Source organism: Galeopterus variegatus, unplaced genomic scaffold (assembly GCF_000696425.1).
Source record: "Galeopterus variegatus unplaced genomic scaffold, G_variegatus-3.0.2 Scaffold450, whole genome shotgun sequence".
In the NCBI taxonomy this organism is placed as follows: domain Eukaryota; kingdom Metazoa; phylum Chordata; class Mammalia; order Dermoptera; family Cynocephalidae; genus Galeopterus; species Galeopterus variegatus.
In genome coordinates, this window is record NW_007726561.1 from 407485 (window position 1) to 431362 (window position 23878).

The following is a 23878-nucleotide window of genomic DNA, read 5'->3' on the forward strand; positions in this document are numbered from 1 at the left end:
GGAGCGCCACCGCACTCCCAAGCGGCACACTGTAGCAGTGCGCCACCGGGCCGGCCCCAATCACACTTTTTTTTTTTTGTCTTTTTTCGTGACCGGCAACAGATCACAACCCTCAGTGTCGCGCCCATACCGGACCGGGACCGGCTATGGGATCGCAACCTTCGGTGTTGCCCCCACTCCTCGCTCAGCCAGTGAGCGGCCGGTCTGTATGTGGGATCCGAACCCTCGGCGGGAGCGCCGCCGCGCTTCCCAAGCAGCGCACTGTAAAATTTTTAAATCACACTTTTAAAAATTTTATATATGTGCATTAAAAATCCCTACTTTGCAAAGGAAACATACAAACAAAAGATGGGTGCATAAGAGAATAGGAGGTGAACAGGGATACAAGAGGAAAATAAGTAAATAAAACATGCAAAGGCCTTAAATAAACCAACGACAAAACAGCACCTTGAACCAAGGAGTCTGATTAAATCAACCCTCTGTAATGAAATCAAAAAAAGGACAAAAATAATAAGATATTGCTGCCTTATTTATTTTTAAAAATCTCTTTAGAGTTAAGCAGTACTGCTTCAATTATTTTAGATTAATGAGAAAAGAACATGGGCAGTGTTACGAAGTAGCAGCAATTAATCACCCTGATTTGATCATCACATATTATACATATGTGTTGATATTCAACTCTACCCCACAAATATGTACAATCGATTATGTTTCAAAAAAAAGTAGCAGTAGGGCCGGCCCGGTGGCGCACTGGAAAGTGCACCGCTTGGGAGTGAGGTGGCGCTCCCGCCGAGGGTTCGGATCCCATGTGGAGACCGGTTCCCGCTCACTGGCTGAGCGCAGTGCGGGCGCAACACCGAGGGTTGCGATCCCATTGCCGGTCCCCAGTGCGGGCGCGACACCGAGGGTTGCGATCCCGTTACCGGTCAGTAAAAAAGACAAAAAGGAAGAAAAAAAAAAGTAGCAGTAATATTAAAATAACAGCTAAAGCTTACTGAGTGCTCTGTGCACACAGCACACCACCCTAGCATGTTTGTGGGCCCTTTAATTCTCACAGTAACCCACTGGTAGGTACTATTATTAAAAACCCATTTTTTAGATGGGTAAACAGGCTTATGGAAATTATGGTGACTAGATAGAAGTCATATGAGCATATATTAAAGGAGACTCCAGGTTCCAAAAAGAGGCAGCCAGATCCCCAAAGCATATTCTCTATTTTAAATTGTGATAAAAAACACACAACATAAAATTTACTCTTAATCATTTTTAAGTGTACCATAAAGTAGTGTTAATTATATGCACACTGTTGTGCAACAGATCATAGAACTTTTTCATTCTGCAGAACTGAAACTCTATACTCATTGAACGCTTTTCCCCTCACTCCAGCCCCTGGTAACCACAATTCTACTATCTAAGAGTTTGACTCCTTTAGATACCTCACATAAGTGGAATCATACAGCATTTGCCTTTTTGTGGCCAGCTTATTTCACTTAGCATAAATGTCCTCAAGGTTCATCCTTATTGTAGCATTAGACAAGGCTTCCTTTTTTAGGACTGAATAATATTCCATTGTATGTATATACTACATTTTCTTCATTTATCCATCTGTCAACAGACATTTAGGCTGCTTCCACTCTTGGCTATTGTGAATGATGCTGTAATTAACACGGGTGTGCAAATATCTCTTTCAGACCCCAATTTCAATTCATCTGGATATACAGGTGTCCCTCTGTTTTCATGGGGGATTGGTCCCAGGAACTCCTGCACATACCCAAATGAGCAGATACATATTCAAGTCCCACAGTCGACTCTGAAGAATGTGTGAATATGAAAAGGTGACCCTCCATATGTACTGGTTCAGCATCCCACAAATTCTGTATTTTCAATCTGTAGTTGGTTGAAAATAATCCACATGTAAGTAGACCTGTGCAGCTCAAACCTGTGTTGAGGGGCTAGCCGATGGGCTCAGTTGGTTAGAGCATGGTGCTGATAACACCAAGGTCCAGGGTTTGATCCCTTTACAGGCCAGCTGCCAAAAAACCCACAAAAAATCTGGCGTTCAAGGGTCAACTATAAACCCAGAAGTGGGGTTGTGAGATCAAATGGTAATTCTAGGTTTAATTTTTTAAGGAAACTCCATACAGTTTTCCATAGAGGCTGCACCATTTTACATTCCCACTAGTAGTGCACAAGGGTTCCAATTTCTCCACATCCTCACCAACACTTAGTCTTTTCTGTTTTTTGGTTTTCGTTTTGGGGTTTTTTTTAGTGGCCATCCTAACAGGTATGAGGTGCTACCTCGTGGTTTTGATTTGCATTTCGCTGACCATTAGTAATGTTGAGCATCTTTCCATATGCCTGTTTGCCATCTGCATATCTTCTTTAGAGAAATGTCCATTCAAGTCCTTTGCCCATTTTTTAATTGGGTTATTTGGTTTTTTGTTGTTGAGTTCTAGGATTCTTCTTATATTCTGGATATTAACCATGCTAGGTCTGAATATTTATATCACCCAAAATTCATATGCTGAAATCCTAACCCCAAGGTAATGGTGGTAAGAGGTGGGGCCTTTGGGAGGTGATGAGATAAAGAGGGTAGAGCCTCACGAATGGGATTAGTGTCCTTATAAAAGAGGCCTGAGAGAGCTAGCTAGCTCCTTCTACCATGTGAGGACACACAAGAAGGTGCAGTCTATAAGGAATGGGCCCTCGCCAGAAATCGAATCTGCCAGTGCTTTGATCTTGGACTTACCAGACTCCAGAACTATACAGAATAAATTTCTGTTGTTTATAAGCTACCCAGTGTAAGGTATTTCATTATAGCAGCCTGAACAACCTAAAATAAACCTCGAGTCAGATATAGTTTGCAAACATTTTCTCCCATTCCATAGGTTGCCTTTTCACTCTGTTGATTCTTGCTTTGCTGCAGAAGTCTTAAGCTTGATGTAGTCTCATTTGTCTATTTCTGCTTTCATTGCCTGTGCTTTTGGTGTAACATCCAAGAAATCATTGCCAAATCCAATGTCATGAAGCTCCAAAACACACTCTCTTAAAAGTGCTTTCCAAACTATGGGTTCTAAGCCTACTATAGGTCATGAAATTAATTTAGTAGGTTGTAACTGGTATTTTTAAAAGAATAGAATAGCCCAGAATAGAAAATATCAAATGAGTCGCCATATGTAGTATGCCTAAGCATTGTTTTAGAAGCTTTTTTCCAGTTGTATTTGTATGTGATGGATTGTGAAATAAGATGAATTTCTTACTGTGGGCTATGGTTAAAATTTTTGAAAAACATTGCACTACTCTCTATTGTACTTGGACCAAGCAAAGGCCCAAAAATACTGAACATTTTCCAGTAGTTAATGGGAGTCATCACATGGCCCTGGGTGCCCTCAGTGTGATGAACATAAAGGGACCTGTGCTAGAGCAGTCAGTACCACATTCATGTGGCAACTTCATTTCTGCAAAAATAGAAAATCAACCATCACATTAAATTAACAGTTTTATTTGAATCTTATTGGTGCTGTTTATTTTGTTTTGGTTCCTGTAGCTGCATAAAAGCTATAAGCAGAAAGATTTCATATCTGGTTTTATGCTTGTATATATTTATAAAAATAATTTAAGTTTACAGTGGGGTCTAAGCGAGCTTACTTTTCTTCAAAAGTTGTCCATATAGGAATGGAGTCTGAGAGATACTGTTTAGGTGGTGTACTGAGTTCAAAAGTATACCCCCAAAATTCATACCTATCTGGAACCTTAGAACATGAGCTTATTTGCAAATAGGGTCTTTGCAAACATAACTAGTCAAGTTAAGATGAGGTCATAACAAATAAATTTTTTTTAATTAAAAAAAAATTTAAAAGATGAGGTCATACCAGACTACGGTGGGCTCTAAATTCAATCACTGGTGTCCTTATAAGAAGGCCATCTGAGGATACACAGAGGAAGAAGTGCATGGACAACAGAAGCAGAGGTGGGAGTTCTGCTGCCACAAACCAAGGAATGCCAAGGATTGCCGGCAACCACCAGGGTCTAAGCAAGAAGCAAGGAAGGACCCTCCCTCTAGCGCCTTCAGGTGGAGCATGGTTCTGCCAACACCTTGATTTCAGACTTCTAGCCTCTAGAAATCTTACAGGATAAACTGTGTTGTTTCAAGGCACCAAGTTGGAGGCAATTTGCCACAGCAGCCCTAGGAAACTACTACGGGTGGTAACCTGCCCGAGAGGAAGGGCTGCATAAGATGGCCTGTCTAAAACATGTCCGAAGCCCATTCTCCAGCAGGTATGCCATTCCACCACTTGGGCTTCACAAGTGGAAAAACCAAGGCCCAGGGAAATTCAGTAGCTTCCTCAAAGGACCACAGCAAGTCGGGGGGTAGAGAAGGGACCAGAAAGAAGACTTTTACCCTTCCCTCCTGGAGCTCAGCCCTCTACTCACCTCAGCATTGGTGGCTATGTTCACTGCAGAGGCAAACTTGGCCTCCTTGATGCTGAAGTTGGGTTTGCTGAGCTCAAGCCCAGAGAAGCTGGGACCTGAGTTCCTCAGGTTGGGTACAGAGCTATAGCGGCTCGCAGATGCAGGCTTAGTGGGAGCAGGACCAGCCTCCTTCTTGGGGGCTTCCTGGCTGAGGCTGTTGTCTGTTTCATTTTTCTTTTCATCTTTGACACTCAACAGCAAGTCAGGTGTGCAGGAGACTAATGTCAATGGCTGGAAGTACTGGGAAGGAGGAAACCAAACACAAAACCCATAGGAACCCAGCTCTGTTAATTTGCAGATTCATCTGCACCCAAAGGTAGGTGCAAAGGAGAAGAGGAGAAGGAAAGCAGTCAGTATCAAAGTCTTTCTAATCTGGTTCTCTTAACTTGGGGTTCTGGAACCCTTAGAGGGCTCATGGATGGTTTCAGGGGGTCTCTGAGACACTCGAAACGATGCATTGTATACTTATGGCAAGAGATTCCATAGCTTCTATCAGATTCTCAGAGTCTGTGACCCTTACAAAGTTAGAACCAAAACAAGAATCTGCTCTAATCCTGTCATTTCAGGTGAGTCTATGAGATAATGGAGATGGACTGAAAAGTCAATTGAATCTTTCCTCTTTCCACTGAGCTAGAAAGAGCACTAGAAAGAGAAGGGGGAAGCCAGATTTTGATCACAGGACAACTGAGAGCTGACCCACAGCCTGAGGACTGGCCCACACTTTGCACAGAGAGCAGGCTGGAAGGACCCGACCATGGTCAGTCATCCCCACTTAATGTTCAGGGAGTCCTGCCTCTCAGAAGCTGAGCCCAGCAGGCTGGTGTTTCAACTGTGCCCCTGGCCTGCTGGAGGGGAGCATCCCAACCCAAGCTGGAGTTGAGACCCAGGAGTACATGGAGTCCTGGAGCCACTTTCTAAGGGGGATCATGCTCAGCCTCCCAACAAAGCCTGGCTACTTGTACTCCTACTGGAGGAGGCAAAAAGGCCCGCGAGAGTCCTCTGCTGCCTGGGCGGAAGGACCCTCTGAAAGATGTGAGCTCTGGGTGCCTTCCGGGCTCCCCCTCCTGCGGCCCGGCCCTCTGTGCGGCCCTTCAGTGTGTGTGGGCTCTGAGCAGTGGTCTCCTCAGCAACCCCCCACGGATCGGCCCCAGCGGGGGCAGGGTGCTGGGTACACGTGCTCCCCTCCCGTCGGGCTTTACTTGTTTGGAGGTGTGGATGGCAACCTTGTACTTCTGTGGTCGTTTCTGTCGCCAGCTCCACGTGCTCTTGCCTCTTGCTTGCTCGCCTGCCGATTCCCCCTGCATCTCTACCTTCTTCTCTTTAGTTTGGAAGGATTTTTTCTCCTGTTTTAGTCTCAACGTCTGGATCAGTTTCCTGTCCATCAAAGAACAAGTGAGTGTCATGGAGTCAGGGATGGGCTGTGAAGGCTGGGGTTCTCCTCAGGGGAAGGACAAGACTGGGCAAAGAGGTGGAGGGCTCCCTGTTCCCTCCCCCAGGGTGTCCAGTCTGCAGCAGTGATTGAAAGTCAAAGAGCGGGGTATGGGGGAAAGAGTCACCCCTAACCACACCGTCCCCAGTCTGGGGAATTGCATCCAGGGACAGACGGCAGCGAGGGGCTACACTCCACTCTCCCACACTCCTCTCTCCTCCCCACTTCCCAGGAGGCTAGTTCCCATCAGTGGCTGGGAAGAGGGTCTGGGTAGGAGGCTAAAACCAGGGGCTCCCATCATGTTGGGCCACTTCATCTGCAGGACCTCTTTGTCTCATGGGTCCTGGGAGTGGACAAATAGTGGTATAATACAGTGAAAATAATTCAGTCTCATGAGTCAGGAGACAGGGTAGTTCTAGACCCTCCTCTGTCATCACCTTTCTACGTGATCCCTTCTCTGCCCTGACTTCCCCTTCCATAAAATGAGGTGCTGGGTGGGGACTGAACTCAATGGGATGAGTCCCTTCCAGCTCTTACATTTTATACCTGTGTGAATGCATGGGGCAGTTCTGAGGGGCTGGATATCCTGGAGTGGGGTAGGGGTGTCTGTCTCGGGGGTAAGTTTCTAGAAACAGCCATCCATCTACTTAACAACACCCCACACCAGGGAATCTTCCAATTCCTGGTCCTTGCAAAACCAGAGCAAATGCTCCCCCAGCAACTTCAAGGTTGGGGACTGAAGCTCAGAGACTGTCCCCCCACCCCCACCCCAGGCCAGTCATCCAGCAGGTCAAGCACAAACCCCCGAACACCCGTCCACCTCATCCCAGGAGCTTCCTACCGGGCATACAGCTCCCGAGCTCTGGAAGCAACGGTATTCTGGAAGAGGGAGTTGTTGTCCTGGAAAAACTTCTCATACTTCTCTGAATTCTGACTGGGATAAATCAGTCGAAACCCTCTACAGTTTTCCTTCTCGTACTTCTCAGTTTTCTCTAACTGCACGGCCTGGAAACCCTTGGCTTCCACAATCCTGTTGGGAAGCAGAACATCGAGCTGCAGTTAAGTTTTCTTGGGACAAAGCTTGGAAGGGACATGTTCAAGCTGGATGTCATCTAGGGCCAGATGGAGGCCTTACGCATCACAGTGATCAACCACTATTTGCCAAACAAACACAAGAATGTTTCCCTGAAAGGAGATTCTAGCCCTCCTGGGACAGCCAATGTCATAATAAACAGAGCTGGTTAGAACAGTCTTTCTGACAACTCATCACATTCTCTCCTGGTACAAGTAAAACCCACTTCCCCCTCGGCTTGGTTCTGATGAGGCAGACTGTCACCACCTTCCCATCCACAGCCCTTTTTGCCCTTCTCCGGAGAACTGGCAGCTTGTGTTTTGTTAAATTTGAGGGCTTCTTGGATGAGCTTGATGAGCTTTTATGAGCTGTGAGGATCTCATTCTTCCTCACAGTCCCCTGGGGAGGTGGAGGTCAGGTAGGAAGGAGTGATAAGTCCCCTTTTACAGCTATGAAGCCACGAGCCCTGAGATATCCAGGGGCCAAGCAATGAGACCAATTCAGAGGATGGCTCCTTAACATGACACTGCCTCCTTCTCAAGGAGTTTAGAGAGAGTGTGGCACAGTGGAAGGTATCCTGGAGTCCCAAGCAACAGACCCACTGAGAGCCCTGAGATATCCAGGGGCCAAGCAATGAGACCAATTCAGAGGATGGCTCCTTAACATGACACTGCCTCCTTCTCAAAGAGTTTAGAGAGAGTGTGGCACAGTGGAAGGTATCCTGGAGTCCCAAGCAACAGACCCACTGGACTCTGGGTCCAGACCTGTCACTTACCAGCCAAGTGACCCTGTACAAGTCAGTTCCCCTTCTGGAGTCTTGGTCTCCTTGGCTTTAAGAATAGGACCACACAACACCCCACTCTAACTGCCTCCCCACCCTCCTTACAGGGAAGACAGTGCATGTGAAAGTGCCTGAGAAACACGGTGCCCTCCAAACAAAAATGCTACTGATTGTCCCAGTTCCAGAAGCTCAATCTGAAACGATTAGGCTGGCTCTGCTCATGAGAAGGGCGGGGGGCTGTAGTGGGATCTGAAAAGCAACAAAGGCATGTCTTCCACCAGGCTCAGAGTCTCCTCCACCGAAAGAAGGCCCCAGTTACAAGGCAAATGCTGCCCAGCAGGAAGCAGGGATATATTGGCTCCTGCCAATAGAGTAACATGGGGTAGGACAGACAGATCTTTCTTTTTAGTAAAAGTAATGGAATGGTTTTTTTTTTTTTATATTGGCAATTCCTAAATCTTCACATAGTATTAGTCAATTTGTATCCATTATATATAGTTTTATGTCTATAACTTAATCACCTATTTCTAGGAGCAAAGGAAAATTCACAGTAAAACTGTTCAAACTGCTACATTCTGTAAATATAAACTCATTTTCCAAATAGGATTATCATTTGTTAGAAATGACCCTTCACCTCCCCACCAACTCCAGCCAAGATTCTTAATAGCCTCTAACACAAATTATAGTGCGAGGCACTGTGCTAAGCCTTTTATATCCATTATCTCATTTAATTCCTCCAACAACCTTATGTGTCATTAGCTCTATTTCATAGAAAGATCACTGAGGCTCACAGAGGTGACAGAAAGGCCATATAACTAATAGGCTGTCAAGTCATAACTTGGGCCAGGACCAGCCAGTCTTATTGGGAGCAGGGAAGTCATAGAATGAGGCCCCCAGTCTGGAGGGTACTACTGTACCTGATCTCCCGAGAACGACATTGTTGAAGTCATAACTTGGGCCAGGACCAGCCAGTCTTATTGGGAGCAGGGAAGTCAGAGAATGAGGCCCCCAGTCTGGAGGGTACTACTGTACCTGATCTCCCGAGAACGACATTGTTGCAGGAACTGCCCCCGTTGTTTCTCCTCCTCCAAGACTTTTTTTGTCACAGCTTCCCAAGTTGATCAGAACCAAGGTGTCATACAGCAGACTGTCTTTTACCTCTTTATCCAAGCAGGAGTCAGTGGAGAAGCTTGGAGAGTGGTTGACCTCTTTTTGTCACAGCTTCCCAAGTTGATCAGAACCAAGGTGTCATACAGCAAACTGTCTTTTACCTCTTTATCCAAGCAGGAGTCAGTGGAGAAGCTTGGAGAGTGGTTGACCTGTGAGCAGGGCAAGATGGCAGTTGGGGACTGGGCTTTCCAGAGGGGAAGCAGGGAGTGAGGTCAAGAGGCCACCTCCAAGGTGTTACCAAAGCCACCTCAGGGACCTAGCTACCAAGATGAGTAGAAGGGAGCGGGGAGGGTCTGGACTAGAGCCACAGTGAAGAAAGGAGGACGTAGAAGTCCCTCTAGGTCAATCAGCTTTCATCTCAGTCCTTCCTTCTTTGGAGGGTTAGGGGCGGCCCTCACTTTTGCCTCCATCTGGTATGCGTGTGTCATCTCATGTGCACTGACCACTCCACAGAGCAGGGTGGAAGGGGGCAGTCCAAAGAGACAGGCTTGGAGGTAGGACATAGAAAAGAGTGACACATTCCAGAGCTGGACCAGGCTTGATGGGGAGACAGTGGGAGGAAGGAGAGGCCCTCGCTCCTGCCTATAGAAAAGTCCATATTGTTCAGAGGCTCTAGGCGACATCGTAGATTTCTAGCAGTTTCTGGAGGCTTGTTCCTGGTGGCTCATTCTACTCTTTGGTAAGGGCTCCAAACAGCCCTCTCCCCTTTCCCACCATACCTGGGGAACAAGGTTTGGGAACGGAGGAAGGGCAAAGGCCTTGGAATCTGATTGATAATTCTGAGTTCTCTACTCTAAAGTCTCTGTGTTACTGGCACCTGGTACTAGCACCTCTGACTTCACCTTGCACCCTCTGCTCCTCAGAATGCTCACTGGATGGCCACTTGAGAGGACTCCTGAGGACCAGTCCAATCAGGAAGATAGGCAGCCACCCAGAAAGCTTCTCTTCCTACTCCCACCACTCCATGGGTCTAGGGGAGGCAGAAAACCCACTGAGAGGTCTCCCACCCGCTTCCATGGCAGCAGGCACCAGGCCACTCCCTGCTGGTGCCTAGAACCAAGCAGTCAGGCTGCTGAGAGCCAGGCATGGCCGCTGTGACGGAGAACACCCCCTTCCCAGAAGAGGATTCTGTTACAGAAAGTAGAGCTGTCCTTAGAATTCACTCTGTGCCCGAGATCAGTGTTTCCAAGTCTGGGTGGACCTCAAGAAGGCACAAGGAATTCTCTAATTCCCAGCCATCTACCCCCCTCTGGTGGCCACTTCTCAGCTAAGAGAGAAGCCCCAGGCAGCAAACACTGCAGGAAGTGGCACCAGCGGGAAGCTGCTTAAAACAATCGAGGGGAGACAGGAGGGCAGAGTCCCTGAAGCTGACTGACCCCAATAACAGGGGACAGGTTTCACCCCTGCCCCAGTTTCCCTACTTCCAGCAGCCAGGGTTTGAGTTTGTGATCCAGCAAGATGTCGAAGCCCAGGATTTCAAAGCAGGCACTGTTGAGGGTGTGCGTGGGAAAGCAGGTGTGGTAGTTGTGCTTGATGATGGGGTGGGCCGAGATGATCGTCTTGATGATGACATCCTCTATGTCCCTCCACATCTGCTCCACATCATAGCTGTGGTTCTCCATGTACACGTTGAAGGTGGAGAGCTTCCTGGAAGGGAACCATGGGCCATGAGGCAGGACAGCTGGCCTCTGGTCATCCAAGGTCATGGCATGCTGGAAACTAGAAACTTCTGGAGAAGATAAGGCTCCAGAGCCTGGGGAATGAACACCCAGGAGCCGGGGCAATACCAGAGCTGTGTCAGCATGGGAGCGGCCACAGCCCTCAAGCCTCCAGAGCCCTGAGGTGGGTGTGGATATGAAGTCACATAAGACATGGCCTGGGCACTTTCACTCTGACCCAGAAAACACCTGCGAGCTGGAGAAGGAATTGATTATCCTGGGTGCAGAGCTTAATGGGTAAAAAAGAAATACCCAGCCTACATCACGGTTTTGCTTTGGTGGCAAGGTTTTCTCAGACTTTGGTGTTTATTAGAAGCACTTAGAGAGCCTTTTTAGAACCCTGATACCTGGGTCCCACCTCAGCCATCTGAGGGGATTCTGGGGACACTAAAGACACAGGAATCTTATTTTAAGGGGTCCCACAGGGAAAAGGCCGCCCCAGGGCATTTCCACAGAGAAGGTTACCAAGTGTCTCAGGAACTGGACTGTCCCAGCTTTAGAACTGAAAGTCCACAATTCCAGGAAACTCCCCAATCCCAAGCAAATGGAGATGGCCAGACACCCTACCACAGAAGAAATTGTCACCCCTGTGGGGAGGTTCACAAGGAAAGACCTCAGTGGCTGCTCCCATCAGCTCTGAGCTGGGCAGTACAGAATGAGGGCGAATCTGACAGATCCAAGAGGCAATGGTGGAGAAGAACCCTCATCCCCTCACTGCACACACACGTGCACAGAGAGCCGAAGTGGAAGTGGGAATCCGGGAGGAGGAGATGCAGAGCAGTGGACAGAGACAGGAGAATGAAGACGTCAAGAGACACGGCTCATCCAGGCAGTTCAAATGCTCAGGGGACCCCAGCCAAAGGGGCCAGAAAGGAAGAAGCAGGGTCAGCCAGCCAATGAGCATATTTGCTAAGGACCTGCTGTGCGTGCAAAGTGGAAAGCAGTGAGGGGACTCCAAAAAATGCCACCTCTGTCACAGGAAGCCTAAGGACATATATGAAACAACTAAGGGGGCATTTGTGTAAGGACAGATAAGCAAAGGCCACTTCATGCAGAGGTCACCTCCTCTACCTGCCATTGTCAGAGAACGGAGTGTTGCACGTAAATGGATTTTCCAGATGGCTTGAAGCCAGTCCTTTCAAGTGGAAAAAAAAATGTATTTAATTTGCCTAATTGGGAAATAAATTTTCCTGAAATAGATTATACACTTCCCTGACCTCTTGCAACAGACGTTACAAAACATAACGTAACCTTTTCTTGATGACTCAGGGCCCGTCGCAATGAACATACATTATTGTGTAATTTCATAAAGACCAGGGTTTAGTCAAGTCAATTTAACACCAGCCATGTGCCAGGCACACTGAGCAATGAAGACGACCTGGCCTCTGCCCCAGAGTCTGCAGGTTCCCAGTTTTTCTGTCTTCTTCACCGTGACTGCAGCACTACTTCACGGAGTCTGCACCCCACGGGGTAGTCGGGGAGTGCAGCGGGCCTAAGAGAAGGCAACACAGACGCTTAGTGAGGCAGACAAAGGGCCCTTAAGGATGTTCTCCTGTGTTTTCGGTTGGAACTAAGGAACGGCAGAGAGGTGGGGATGCGCAAGGCCTGAGCAGAAGGAAGTGTCCTGGCAGAACACCGTGGAGTGAATAGCATGGGCAGTATGACTCAGTGGTGAAGAGAACGAACCCGGGAGCCAGAGAGTTGGATTTAAACTCCAGCTCTACCACTTCCTAGCTGTGCAACCTTGGATAAGTTACTTAACCTTTTCACACCTCAGTTTCCTAATATGCAAAATATGGATGATGATAATGACTACTTCATCGTGCTGTTGTGAGAACTAAGTGGCTTGAGGAATATAATTGCTTAGAGCAGTGCCTGGCATATAGCAGGTGTTGAGCAGACAAAATGCTGACTGTTAGTGCAGTAGTAATAATAAACAGTGGAAATTACAGTAGACTGAACAGAGGAGTTTGAACTCGAGGCTCTAGGTACCTGAGAGCCACCACACTGGTTACCTGAGAGCAGAAGTCATGAGTGTACAAAATGTATAATAACAACAGCCTCCACTTGCATGGGGTTATTGTTTTTGAAGCCCATTCATACACATCATCTCACCAGATCCTTACAGCAGATCTGTGAGGCAGGCCAGCCAGCATTCACATTTTTTAATCTCATTTTAGAGATAAGGAAATGGAGGTGCAGAGAGGTTAAGCAGAGGCGCCTGGAACTAGGAGGCCAATGTGGCCATGCAGGTGTGGGCCTGGAGGGAAGGAAGAGATGCAGAGACATTTGAAGGAGGAACGTTCAGGACCGAATGACTCGCTGGAAAAGGAAATGTCCAAGATGACGCCAAGCCCACCAATCCTAAAGATTAGAAGCTAGAGATGGGACATGGCACAGGGAGACCAGTTTGGAATGTTGGGGCAGAAACCAGAAGAGAGTATGTGTCCACATTAGGAAATGCTGAGTTGGAGGCAGCAGGGAGCTGAGGAGAGATGGGCCTAGAGGCCAGGGGTGAGAGGCTGAGTCCTGCGAGGCAGGGTGGAGGCCATGGGAGCAGGTGGCTGTTGCAGCAGGCAGGGTGGAGGGAGCAGAGCAGAGGGGACAAGGAAGGCGAGGTGAAGGGAGAGGAAGGAAGGAGGGGGACACAGTGTCCACACCCTCCCCTTAGTCCTACTGGCTGACAACACCCCCCACAACATGGCCTAAGTCCCGAAGCCTGGTGTTGGGGTGTCAGCTCTCATAAGAGGAGAGACAGGACGGCCCTTCCATTATATGCCCTTAGAATAAGGAAAAATAGCAGTGACCATAGACACTGTCCGTGCTGCCATCACAGGTGGCTTATCTCACAGAGACCCTATGAGGTGGGCAGGGCAGGGCATCTCGTTGCCCTCATCTTGCAGACGAAGAAATGGAGGCTCAGAGAGAGGAAGTAACTTGTCCAGGTTCACTCAGCTGTAAGCATCAGAGCCGGGACTAGAAGCCGGGCCTCGCAGAGGCTCTGCTGGTGCTCAGTCTAGGGGGGGAAAGTGGCTGGAGTCGTCTGAAAAGGAGGAGACTGCCTCCTGCCAGCCTTTCACATCCCCTTCCAGCAGGCTTAACCTAGTGGTTTTCCATGTGCTTTTTGGAATTCTGCCACTGAGGGATTTGTGAAATGTCACATGCCTCTCTGATGCGCTGAAGCCAAACTGATTGCAGTTCATGGGGCCTTTGAAGCCTGCTGCAGTAGGAGTGCGAGCCTGGGAGTCTGACAGACCCAGCTTCTTGATCCACTCTAGCGTTCACAGCTGTATGACCTTGGGCAACTTACTTCACCTCTCAGAGACTCAATTTCCTCATCTGCAAAATGGAGATGGCACCTGACTCACAGTTCTCTACCTACAAAGGGCAGATAATAATGTCTCTGCCGTAGAGCTGTTGTGAAAATTCAACAACAGATGCGTGCAGAGCTACTGGCTCAGGCCCCAGCCATGCAGGCCGCCATAAATACTTGCTCTGTCCCTTCCTCCTTTGCCTGATCATGTTGACATTCCTCAGTCTCTCTTTTTGTTACAAAAGACCCAATTAGGTAATAACATGAATGGAAACACTGCTTGTGAAATGCTCTTGTGAATTCCTCTCATTTTGCTCGTTCTGGGGAATCTTAAAGCCAGCAAGCTGCACGTCAGGACATCATGACACATCATTTGAGAATCTCTTATGGAGCAACATGTCAGGGAATCACAGGCCAAGGAAAAACTGTCTGGCAAGTTCTTCTCATGTGGCAGACTAGCAGTCAATAAATATATGTTGATTTGAGAAATATCAGAAGAGCCAACTGTAGTAAGGGTATGTTTTGGTGTGTGTGTGTGTGTGTGTGTGTGTGTGTGTTCTGCTGGGCAAACGGTTCATGTTTACCTCTCCTCCTCCCAGCTTCCTAGGGTTTACAACGTGGCCTTCTTTTAATGATTAACAGCCCAGAGGGCAGAGACGAAAGAGTCTGTTCTGGGTTGAGAGGCAAAGAAGTATTTTCTGAGATCATGTGACCCCAGGTGGAAACACTGATGGGGACTGACAGGCTTTGGATAGAATCCCAGAAAACAGCTCCGAGACTGGCAGGGGAAGGAAAGGAAAGTGAGTCCTCTTTCTTACCTCTTGCTGCCAGAGTGAGCATCTTGAACGAAATTCGAACTGTGCTTATTAATGGAATAATTAGTCAGGTGCATGCAGATATCATCCTGGGGAAAGAGACACAGTTTTGTGGGGTCGGACTGGAAGGGCAGGCTTCCTGCTTCCTCTCTGTGCCTTCCCAGGGCCCCTGAGGCTTAAAGAGATGCAAAAGAAAGGGAAGTCTTAGGCTTACTTACACTGGCAAAAGAGAGGAAGTCGAAAGGGCTCTTACAGCCTGGAGTATAAGAAACTCCGACTCCTCCTGAGATTTGGTGGTGCCATGCCTGAGGGAAACTTCAGGAGTCCTGGGGGACCGTGAAAGGGGGCATGGTGGGGTAGCACAAGGCTTTTTCACCTTGAGCACCTATGAATTGTGGTTCTGGCTTTGGAGTCAGGCAGACCTGGCTGCTGGACCCACCTCTTCCTAGCTGTGTGACTGACCTTGGACAAGACCCTTATACTTCCTGGATGTTAATCTCCTCATGTGTAAAATGGGAATAATAATCCCTATCTCTGAGGGCTCCTGAGAGGGCTAAATGAAAGAACGTGTGCAGGGCCGGCCCGGTGGCGCACTGCTACAGTGCGCCGCTTGGGAAGCGCGGCGGCGCTCCCGCCGAGGGTTCGGATCCCATGTGCAGACCGGCGGCTCACTGGCTGAGCGAGGAGCGGGGGCAACACCGAGGGTTGCGATCCCGTTGCCGGTCCCGGTCCGGTACGGGCGTGACACTGAGGGTTGCGATCCGTTGCCGGTCACGAAAAAAGACAAAAAGACAAAAAAAAATAACGTGTGCAACCTGGCACGTAGTAAGTGCTCAACAAGTGCCAGCCATATCCGCAATGTCTTGAGAATATGGATTTAACTAGGAATTTTCATCACGCTCAGGGGTAGGGTGAGGCAGTGTGTCCCCTCAGCTCACCAGGTTGTCTGTGCAAGGGTGGCAGTAAGAGGTCGTAGCAAAGCGGGCCAGTCCTTCCTTGTACACAAAAATCCTGAGAGGGTCACAGGATGTTATCAGCACATAAATCCGCAGGTCAAACTTGAATCCATCGATGATAAAGGGCTGGGAGGACAGAACAGAAGCCACACAAGCATGGAAGGAGAAATTCACACCTGAAAATCACCAGCTCCCTATCTGGTTTTCATGGAGTCTGCTCCAACATTCCCTGGTGTTATGGAGTACAGGCTTGGCCAAGGTTGGCAAGGGGGATAAGGAGACTTGAGCTCTGGGACCTGACATGTGACCTTGTGGAGGTCACTGGACCACAGTGTGCCTTGGTTTCCTGATCTGTCAAATGGCACAAGTAACTACCTCCCAGAGATAACTTGGTAAATAAAAGGTAAAATTTAAAAGTCCTTTGATGAAAGGACATATGGTAGCCACCCAGGGCTAAGTTACAGTGGCAGTCTATGACCTTGCCTGGCCATCCTGTCCCAGGGAGGCCAGTGCTTCCTCTCCACCCACACTTCTCAAGGGCTCTCCCTTGCAGTGGGCTATATACCACTTTGACTTCTGACCTCCAGTCACAGAGGGAAATTGGTTACCATGAATCTCTCCAGGACTACCCTCTTTCCTCAAATGAGGTGGGGCTTCTACAAACCACAAGTGCTCCCCCAGCTCTCATCTGTTAGAGGGAAGGGGCTGGCCTGGTAAGGCCAGAGAAACCTACAAGGGTGCGAGGGCACGGGACACCCTGGCCCAAGCATGTTAGCACCCTGGGTCAGAAGGCTTGGTCTGACAAAGTCCAAGGCAGAAGACAGGCTCAGCTTCACCCCCACCTCCACCCTCAGTTCCCTCTTTTCACATTCCGTCCAGTGGAGCGAGAGCCTGAGGTTGTCATGGGTGATATATAAATAATCACAATGAGGAAATACCTTTGAAATATAGAGCTGACAGATCATATCCTCCCCTGGTTTGATTTCTTTCACCGTCCGGGTGATGAATATACCTCTCCCTTGGCAGCCCGAATCCGGCTTACAAATGTATGTCTTATTTTTTCTTGACCTGCTGTAGGTCTGCAAATCTCCCCAACTACCAGAGCAGGGAGGGAATGAGATACACCTTTAGCTGGGGAGCAATGAAAAGGAAGACTAGCTCTTTATGAAAAAAAAATAGAAAAGCTATCTAATGTGACAGAGCCCTGGCACTGATGATAAACAGACGTCAGAGGTCCAGCTGTGGGAGAGACAGCAGAGCATACACAGTGGAAAGAGTGTGGGCTTTGGAGGGAATTCGGACCTGGATTGAAACTGTGGCAACACCACTTATGAGTGGTGTAAGCCTTTGCAAGAACTTGACCTCTCGAAGCCTCAACTTCATCATCTCCATAATGAGGACAATGATATCCATTTCGTGTGGCGGTTAGTGACGTGACATAACACCAGCAGAGTGCTGATACATGCTACCTGCCCCATAAAGGTGACTGTGACCCAGGTAGTTTGGCTTTCTGGGTTTGTAGACAGGAGGTCTGGAGTTCCGGGTCTGGCTCAAGCCCTGACAAGTGATGTGACCTTGGATCGATCAGCCTCCTACCCCACTCTGGCCTTCAGCGTTTCATCTGCGACACCTCCACTTCTGCCAGAGTATGGGAGGGCAAATAATACCTTTGAATGTACTTTGGAGATAGTATATTCAGAAGAAAAAAATAATCCAAATTAGTGGGTTACATGTCTCAGTCTTGCTATACTCCTTGTTTTGCATTTTAACTCAAAGGAACCTTGTGACCATTGGAAAAGTCACTTAACTATAATGTGCCTCAGTGATGATCAAATCTGGAAGCTCCTATTGATGTGATGGCAAACACATTTCCTTCTAAGCTGCTGCTAAGCCTTGAAAGTTGTTCCAGACAAACTAAGGAGAGGCTGGGAACCCTGGTGCTCTTAGCTTTGGGAAGCACTGGGTGGAAATGGGAGGGTAGGATTCCTCTGGTGCCCTTACCATGTAAGTACAGTTCTGGTGGTAACACTTCTCTGCACCCCCCCCCACCCTGTCTCAACCACCAGACTGTACCCAGGTCATGTTCATGTCATCTCACACTTCTCCTGCTTCTTAGTGATGTGGTCCAGAGCATTTTACATACCAGGAACAAGTGTCCAGTTTTGAAATGGATAAAATGAGACCTGAGGAGTGGAAGAGCTGACTGCTAGCCATGACACTGCACGGGACAGAGGCCAGGCATCCCTTCTTGCTCCTAACCTGGGTGCTCACCACTACCCCACTCTCTCCAGAAGCATTCATGGTCCTTAAAAATTCAGAAACTGCACAGTTAAACAGTTGGAATGAGTTCAAAATCAACAACTTTCAGGGTCAGAACAAATTCTCATCCCAACTGCAGGTACAGGCTCCAAGGCACCCAGCCCCTAAATGTCATCGAAGTTTATAGGCAGAGCCTTGTGTTTTCTCAACCTTGGACACACCCTTTATCCTTTCTCTTCCTGAACAGTAGCCACAGAGATGGGAGATTATATGGGAAGGGAAAGTAACTACCAGGGAATCAGGGGAAAGAGGGTAATGCAAATAGGGGCTGGGGATGGAGAAGGAAGCACAGTGGGCACTCACTCAGCAGGAAGACACCAGGTCCTAGGGAAAAAGTGAAAATCTTTAGGGAACATCTTTAACATGCGACTCATATTCCTGGCCAGCAAGTCCTTGCGGCAGATTTCACTCATCCCGGGGAAGTGATTGATTTTCTGCAAAGCAAGTTGGAATTCATGGACAACGGAGGGACACAGGAGTGGCACAAGCACCTCTTGGGAAATAGGGGACCCACCAGGTTGATGTGACACTTAAACTGAGAACAAGCCCTGGCCCAAATACCTGGTAACTTTTCATTTCCATCACCCGCTCCAGTGACACCGAGTAGTCTGTCCAGTAGAGAGTCCAGTCTTCGTTTTCCCCTCCCTCTCTAAGGCCATACTGCTGAGCAGCCCTACGCACTGCAATGGAGTTGAAGGAAGAAAGGCCTATTAGCTCAGGAAGTGGGGGAGGAGCATGGGGTCAGGAGGATCCATTTCCAAGTGCTCCCAGACCAAGAACTGAAGTGGGAGCACTGGGCTCCTTGGGACTGGGAGGCAGCTTGCCCTGCCTGGATGCACCACTGTAAGAAAGAAACATGGAGAGTTGAAAACTACTGAAGAATACCGCCCACGCTCAGTGATCCCCACAGAAGGTTATCAGCGATGAATGTTTTCCCTGCCCTGGCTTCTCCTTGCCAGAAAGCAGGCCTCTGGCTTTCCTCCAAACACCAAACCCTGAGTGTTCAGGGAATATAAACTAATCCTCAACATCAGCCAGAGCTGAGCTTAATTAGTGAAGTTAATTGGCAGAAAAAAAATTATACAATGTGTTTCAAAACCACATATATGCTATCACATCCTTCTTCCCCTGTCCCTGTTAGTATTGATAAACTGGGAGCTGACTCCAACCCAAACTCAAATGCATTCAAGGGCTTAGAAAGGGAGAAGCGCCTGCAGTAACCAGCAGCATACCAGACCAGCCTAAAGCATTCAAGTTTGAATTTAAAATACAACAGCAAACCTGTTCTCTGCAGTATAAAGTCTGTAAGCAGCTTCAGTCCACAGACTGCCAGTTTGTGACTTGTGCTCTAAAACCAAGCCACTGACTACACAACAGCTGCCTCTTCTACAATCAGATCCTCAAATCAGCATATATATGAGTTACAGATTGCTGAAGTACACACCATTGTGGTCAAAATATATGATTCTTGGAATGAGATTCCCAACTTCCTCAAATAACTCATAGAGCTGGGAGAACCAAAGAACAGGATTTGGAGACACCCCTTTTCACACTCAAGGATACAGAACAGTGGCCCTTCCTAACCCTTTGGGGGAATCCAGTGGGTCCCCATCACAGATCCCTCGAGTGCAGATGCTCACCGCTCTCATATCGGCAGCTGGATAGATTGATCACCAATCATCTGGAAAAGAGAAAAAGGAAAGCAGCAAGACAGAGACAGACACACTTGCTGGAACAAGCGACTGTATCCAGAAACATCCTGTCCCAGGTGGAGCTGATGAAACCTAACCTGCTGTACTAAGCCTGGTTTGGCCATTCCCGTTACCGAAGACATGAATAAAAGAGGTACAGAGTGGCAGAAAACATGGAATCAGAGTACTGTTATTTTGCCCGTGAGGCAGAAATTCTGTATTACAAGTATAGCTAATTTTATAGCTTGCAGCTTCATATTAACATCATTGCCTCAATCCTTTTATTCCAGTGGTCCATCAGGGACAGAAATTGAAAATCTTTTTTTGGCCAAAATACTTGTCTCCCTCCCTCTTCCTCCCACTAAAGGAAGCTGTGAGAATGTGGACAAGCTTTAAGACACTAATCCTCTGAATGGAGCAAGGCATGCAGAAATATGAAACAAGCTGCAGTCAGATCCTGATAAGTCTGCATGGTTCTGTGATACGTAAACTGTACTAAATTCCCAGGACAGAAAAGCACTTTCTTAAAATAAGGAAATCTTCTCTCTCCGCCCATTTTCTTTTTTAATAAAAGGCATTCTAAACACAAATAGAATGACAATCAGGACAAGATGTGGTTTTAGATTACACACACCATTATTTGATTCTATAAAACAGATCACCAATAATGGACTATTTTTATATGAACTGAAAATGGTGTGATTTTGCCAGTCTCAGTTTCTCCTTCACCCTCTCATTATCAGCCAAGGCCTCCTTCCTTCCGGGTTCTTCCTGTTCTTCCCAACAGAGATCCCCAATCCCCATCTTTCAATCCTAACCTCTTTTTCCTCCTCTTCTTCTTGCCTTGCAGCTGGGCAGTCTGAAGGCCCTTTTGCATATCAGTATTTTCTCTCACAAAAGCCAGGGTGATGATGTCTTTTGGCTCTTCTGTGGAACTGGCCTCCCTGTCTTCGGAGTCTGCCCCTTCCTCGCTTTCTGAAGTCAGGCACTGAAGCATCTCCCTGGACTGGGAGGAGGCTCTAATGAAATACCAGCTCCCCCTAGAGAGAGGGCAGAGGGAGCCACAGTTACACGGATCCACCTGCAGGGGGACCCCCTCCCTTGCTCATGTAGGTGGTGAACCAGGGTTCCAAGGCAAGGCAACAAGTTGTAGTTTATAAAATGCCACCCAGGCCGGCCCGTGGCTCACTTGGGAGAGTGTGGTGCTGATAGCACCAAGGCCATGGGTTCGGATCCCTATATAGATATGGCCAGTTGGCTCACTTGGCAGAGCGTGGTGCTGACAACACCAAGTCAAGGGTTAAGATCCCCTTACCAGTCATCTTTAAAAAATAATAATAATAAAATAAAATGCCACCCCACCTCCACGGCTGGTGCAAGTTCGGCAAGGGAGCTGATTCCACCTTTTGCCATTGACTATGACCTTGGGGACTCACTCAGCCAACCATGGTCTTGTTTTTTCCCTCCTGGGGTATTCCGGAGCAGGCTGAGATGCCATGCATGGCACCACTTGGTAAACAATCTTATTATTAACGTGAGTGAGTGTCTGGAGACAGCCTCAGAACCAAGCCCCAAGCCTTCCTAGCTGAGGGAGTTAGTCCCAGAGGGTGCGGGTGGAGGTACTTTGAGGAGGTCTGTTAACTGTTTCAGCACTGCATGAACCTCCCACACAGCAATCTGCTGGTCTGAAGTAAATGCAACTGCCACTCATGGAGTACAGGACTGACCTGGAGCTGACTGAACAATAAGATTCAAGCCCCATGCCAGATGAAGACCTTTAGAAACCCTAACCACAGAAAAGGCTGTAATGTCTCCCCCACCACCCACTTCAAATAAAACCAAGACAAAATAATAAAATACATGTAAGAAAGTTCTCATCCTCCCTGGCCCCATGAGACGTCTTCAACATTTGCTCAAAACTTCAAATATTGGGGCTGGCCAGTTAGCTCAGTTGGTTAAAACACAGCCTTATAACACCAAGGTCATGGGTTCAGATCCCCATACTGGCCCAGCTGCCAAAAATATATATATATATATTCAAATACTAACTATTTATTTTAATGGATTTGTTTTTGTGTGTGTGTTGTTTTGTTTTGTTTTTGGTGGCTGGCCGGTACAGAGATTGAACCCTGGACCTTGGTGTTAGCAACACACGCTCTAACCAACTGAGCTAACAGCCAGCCTTTTTTTTTTTTTTAAATAGATTTTAATGTCCCTGCTTCACTACTTCTTAGGAACATGCTTAGTATGTCTTTGGGTAACCCAGAACTGTCAGACCCAACTAATGGATTCACATTCCCTCACATCCAAGGCTCCTATGACCATAAAGCCAATTTTCTGGTGCTCTCTTCCTCTCTTCACTAAAACCTGCCAACCTCCTCACCATTTCAACCCTTCTCCTTTGATGTGCATTGTCTTCTTGCTACACACTACCTGGTCTTCCTTCACAAACTCTTTGGATTTAAAAAATATATCAATATTATCTTTATAATAATGTATTATTATTGAAACATTATAAGATTAAAGAAGACTTAGAAAATGGGGTAGGTGGAAAAATCACCTGCAGCTCTCCTACCCTAACATAGCAACCTTGACCCATTTGTGTATTCTCTTTTATTCTTAATTTCTAAGCATAATTATTCTTATATATTGCAATCAACTTTATATCTGCTTTTTGCCTACTTACTATCATTTCATATCACAAGTATCCTTTTAGTCATGGCAAAGTTCGCATGTTTCTAGTTTTTAATGGCTGTGTAATACTCCACTGAAGGAATGTGCCTGAATTTAACCAACCATTGTGCTCTTCTTGGATATTAAGTTGCTTCCAATTTTGATACTATGTAAATAGCTCTAAAATATATACTTTCATGTATAGAGAGCCTTTTACCTCTTTGGTATTATTTTCTTAAAATACATATTCAGAACTGAGATGACTGGGTTGGTGAATATGAAAATTATGAAGCTTCTGGTATATAAATATAAAATCAGCATGTTGTTTCCCAAAGGAATTTCAACAATTTGGACTACTACCAGCAGTGTGGGATTATAGCAGGCTCACCAGGGCTGCGTGATCTCTTGGGAATCGGCTCCCCTTTGTACCCACACTTGCTAACTTTAGACAACTTTTATACCCTGCGGCCACGTCTTTATCATTACTGCATTCTTCCACCTCTCTCCACACTTTTCCCAAACCAAATTTGGTGATGGGGGGAAGCCCTCTCACTATGGAGGCTACCTATGAATAATTTAATAAGCCTATATGTGGGTACAGTTCTTTGGGTTTTTCAAAGAATTTTCATAGACATGCTCTCATTGAAGCACCCTTGAGAGGGAGGGTGCAATTATTAAGTCAGCCAAGAATTGCCACTTGTGTCTTTCTCTTGCTGAAGAGGGCTGCCACTTATACCCAACTCCCTTTTTTTTGACACTGGAGCAGGGAGAGAGAGTGTGCTCAGTTCAATTGACAGAACCTGGGCTTGGCGAGTCGGTTTTTCCCAGTGAACAGGCACATTCTTGGCAAACTTCAAGAGAACTAAGGTACATGAAATCTTGACCTTGGGCTGCTCCCTTCCTTGCAGGTAAACGGCCAGCTCCACTCCCCTAGACTTCTACAGCAGTTCCTATTTACCAAGCTCTCAGGAGGAGTGGCTCCGTTTACCTAAAGGTTAATGTTAACTTGGGGAGAAAAAACTGACCCTGAATTTGACCGCTGGAGCTATGGGTTGTCTGCTCTTTTTGGAGTCCTTACCCAAGTGGTAAGAACAAGTCATAGCTGCTTATATTTGCCTCAAAACGAACAAAAAATATATAACACCAAAGTCACGGGTTCGGATCCCCATACCAGCCAGCCACCAAAAAAAAAGAAAAGAAGAACAGAAAAACAGTTAAATTCTGATTGCTCTTGCACAAGAGCCTCAGGTACGTAGAGAAAGAAACCAAGCCGATGCACTTGTAGAGGAACTGGCTCACCATGGCACTCTTGCCTACATTCCCGTGGGGAACATATTCTAGGCTACCTATGACACAAGAGCTACCTGAGACAGGTGCAAGATGGCAGACAACAGAGTTTTTTTGCCACATGTGACTATTTTTTTGCTTTGTCTACAGTCTCCCCTTGCTTTCCCTTCCTCCAGACCTC

General features: G+C 47.3%; 1 protein-coding gene across 1 annotated transcript in view; it reads right to left on the minus strand.

Annotated features, from left to right (window-relative positions):
- Nucleotides 1–20734, minus strand: part of TTLL6 (tubulin tyrosine ligase-like family, member 6) — a 42026-nt gene extending 21292 nt beyond the window's left edge. Inside the window, 14 exon segments of the mRNA XM_008568888.1 lie at nt 4435–4713; nt 5673–5847; nt 6744–6932; nt 8788–8848; nt 8914–8915; nt 8962–9074; nt 10347–10572; nt 14775–14860; nt 15710–15853; nt 16666–16822; nt 18350–18480; nt 18608–18726; nt 19687–19727; nt 20556–20734. Coding sequence (XP_008567110.1) covers nt 4435–4713; nt 5673–5847; nt 6744–6932; nt 8788–8848; nt 8914–8915; nt 8962–9074; nt 10347–10572; nt 14775–14860; nt 15710–15853; nt 16666–16822; nt 18350–18480; nt 18608–18726; nt 19687–19727; nt 20556–20734 — 1902 coding nt within the window.
- Nucleotides 20735–23878: the final 3144 nt, after the last annotated feature.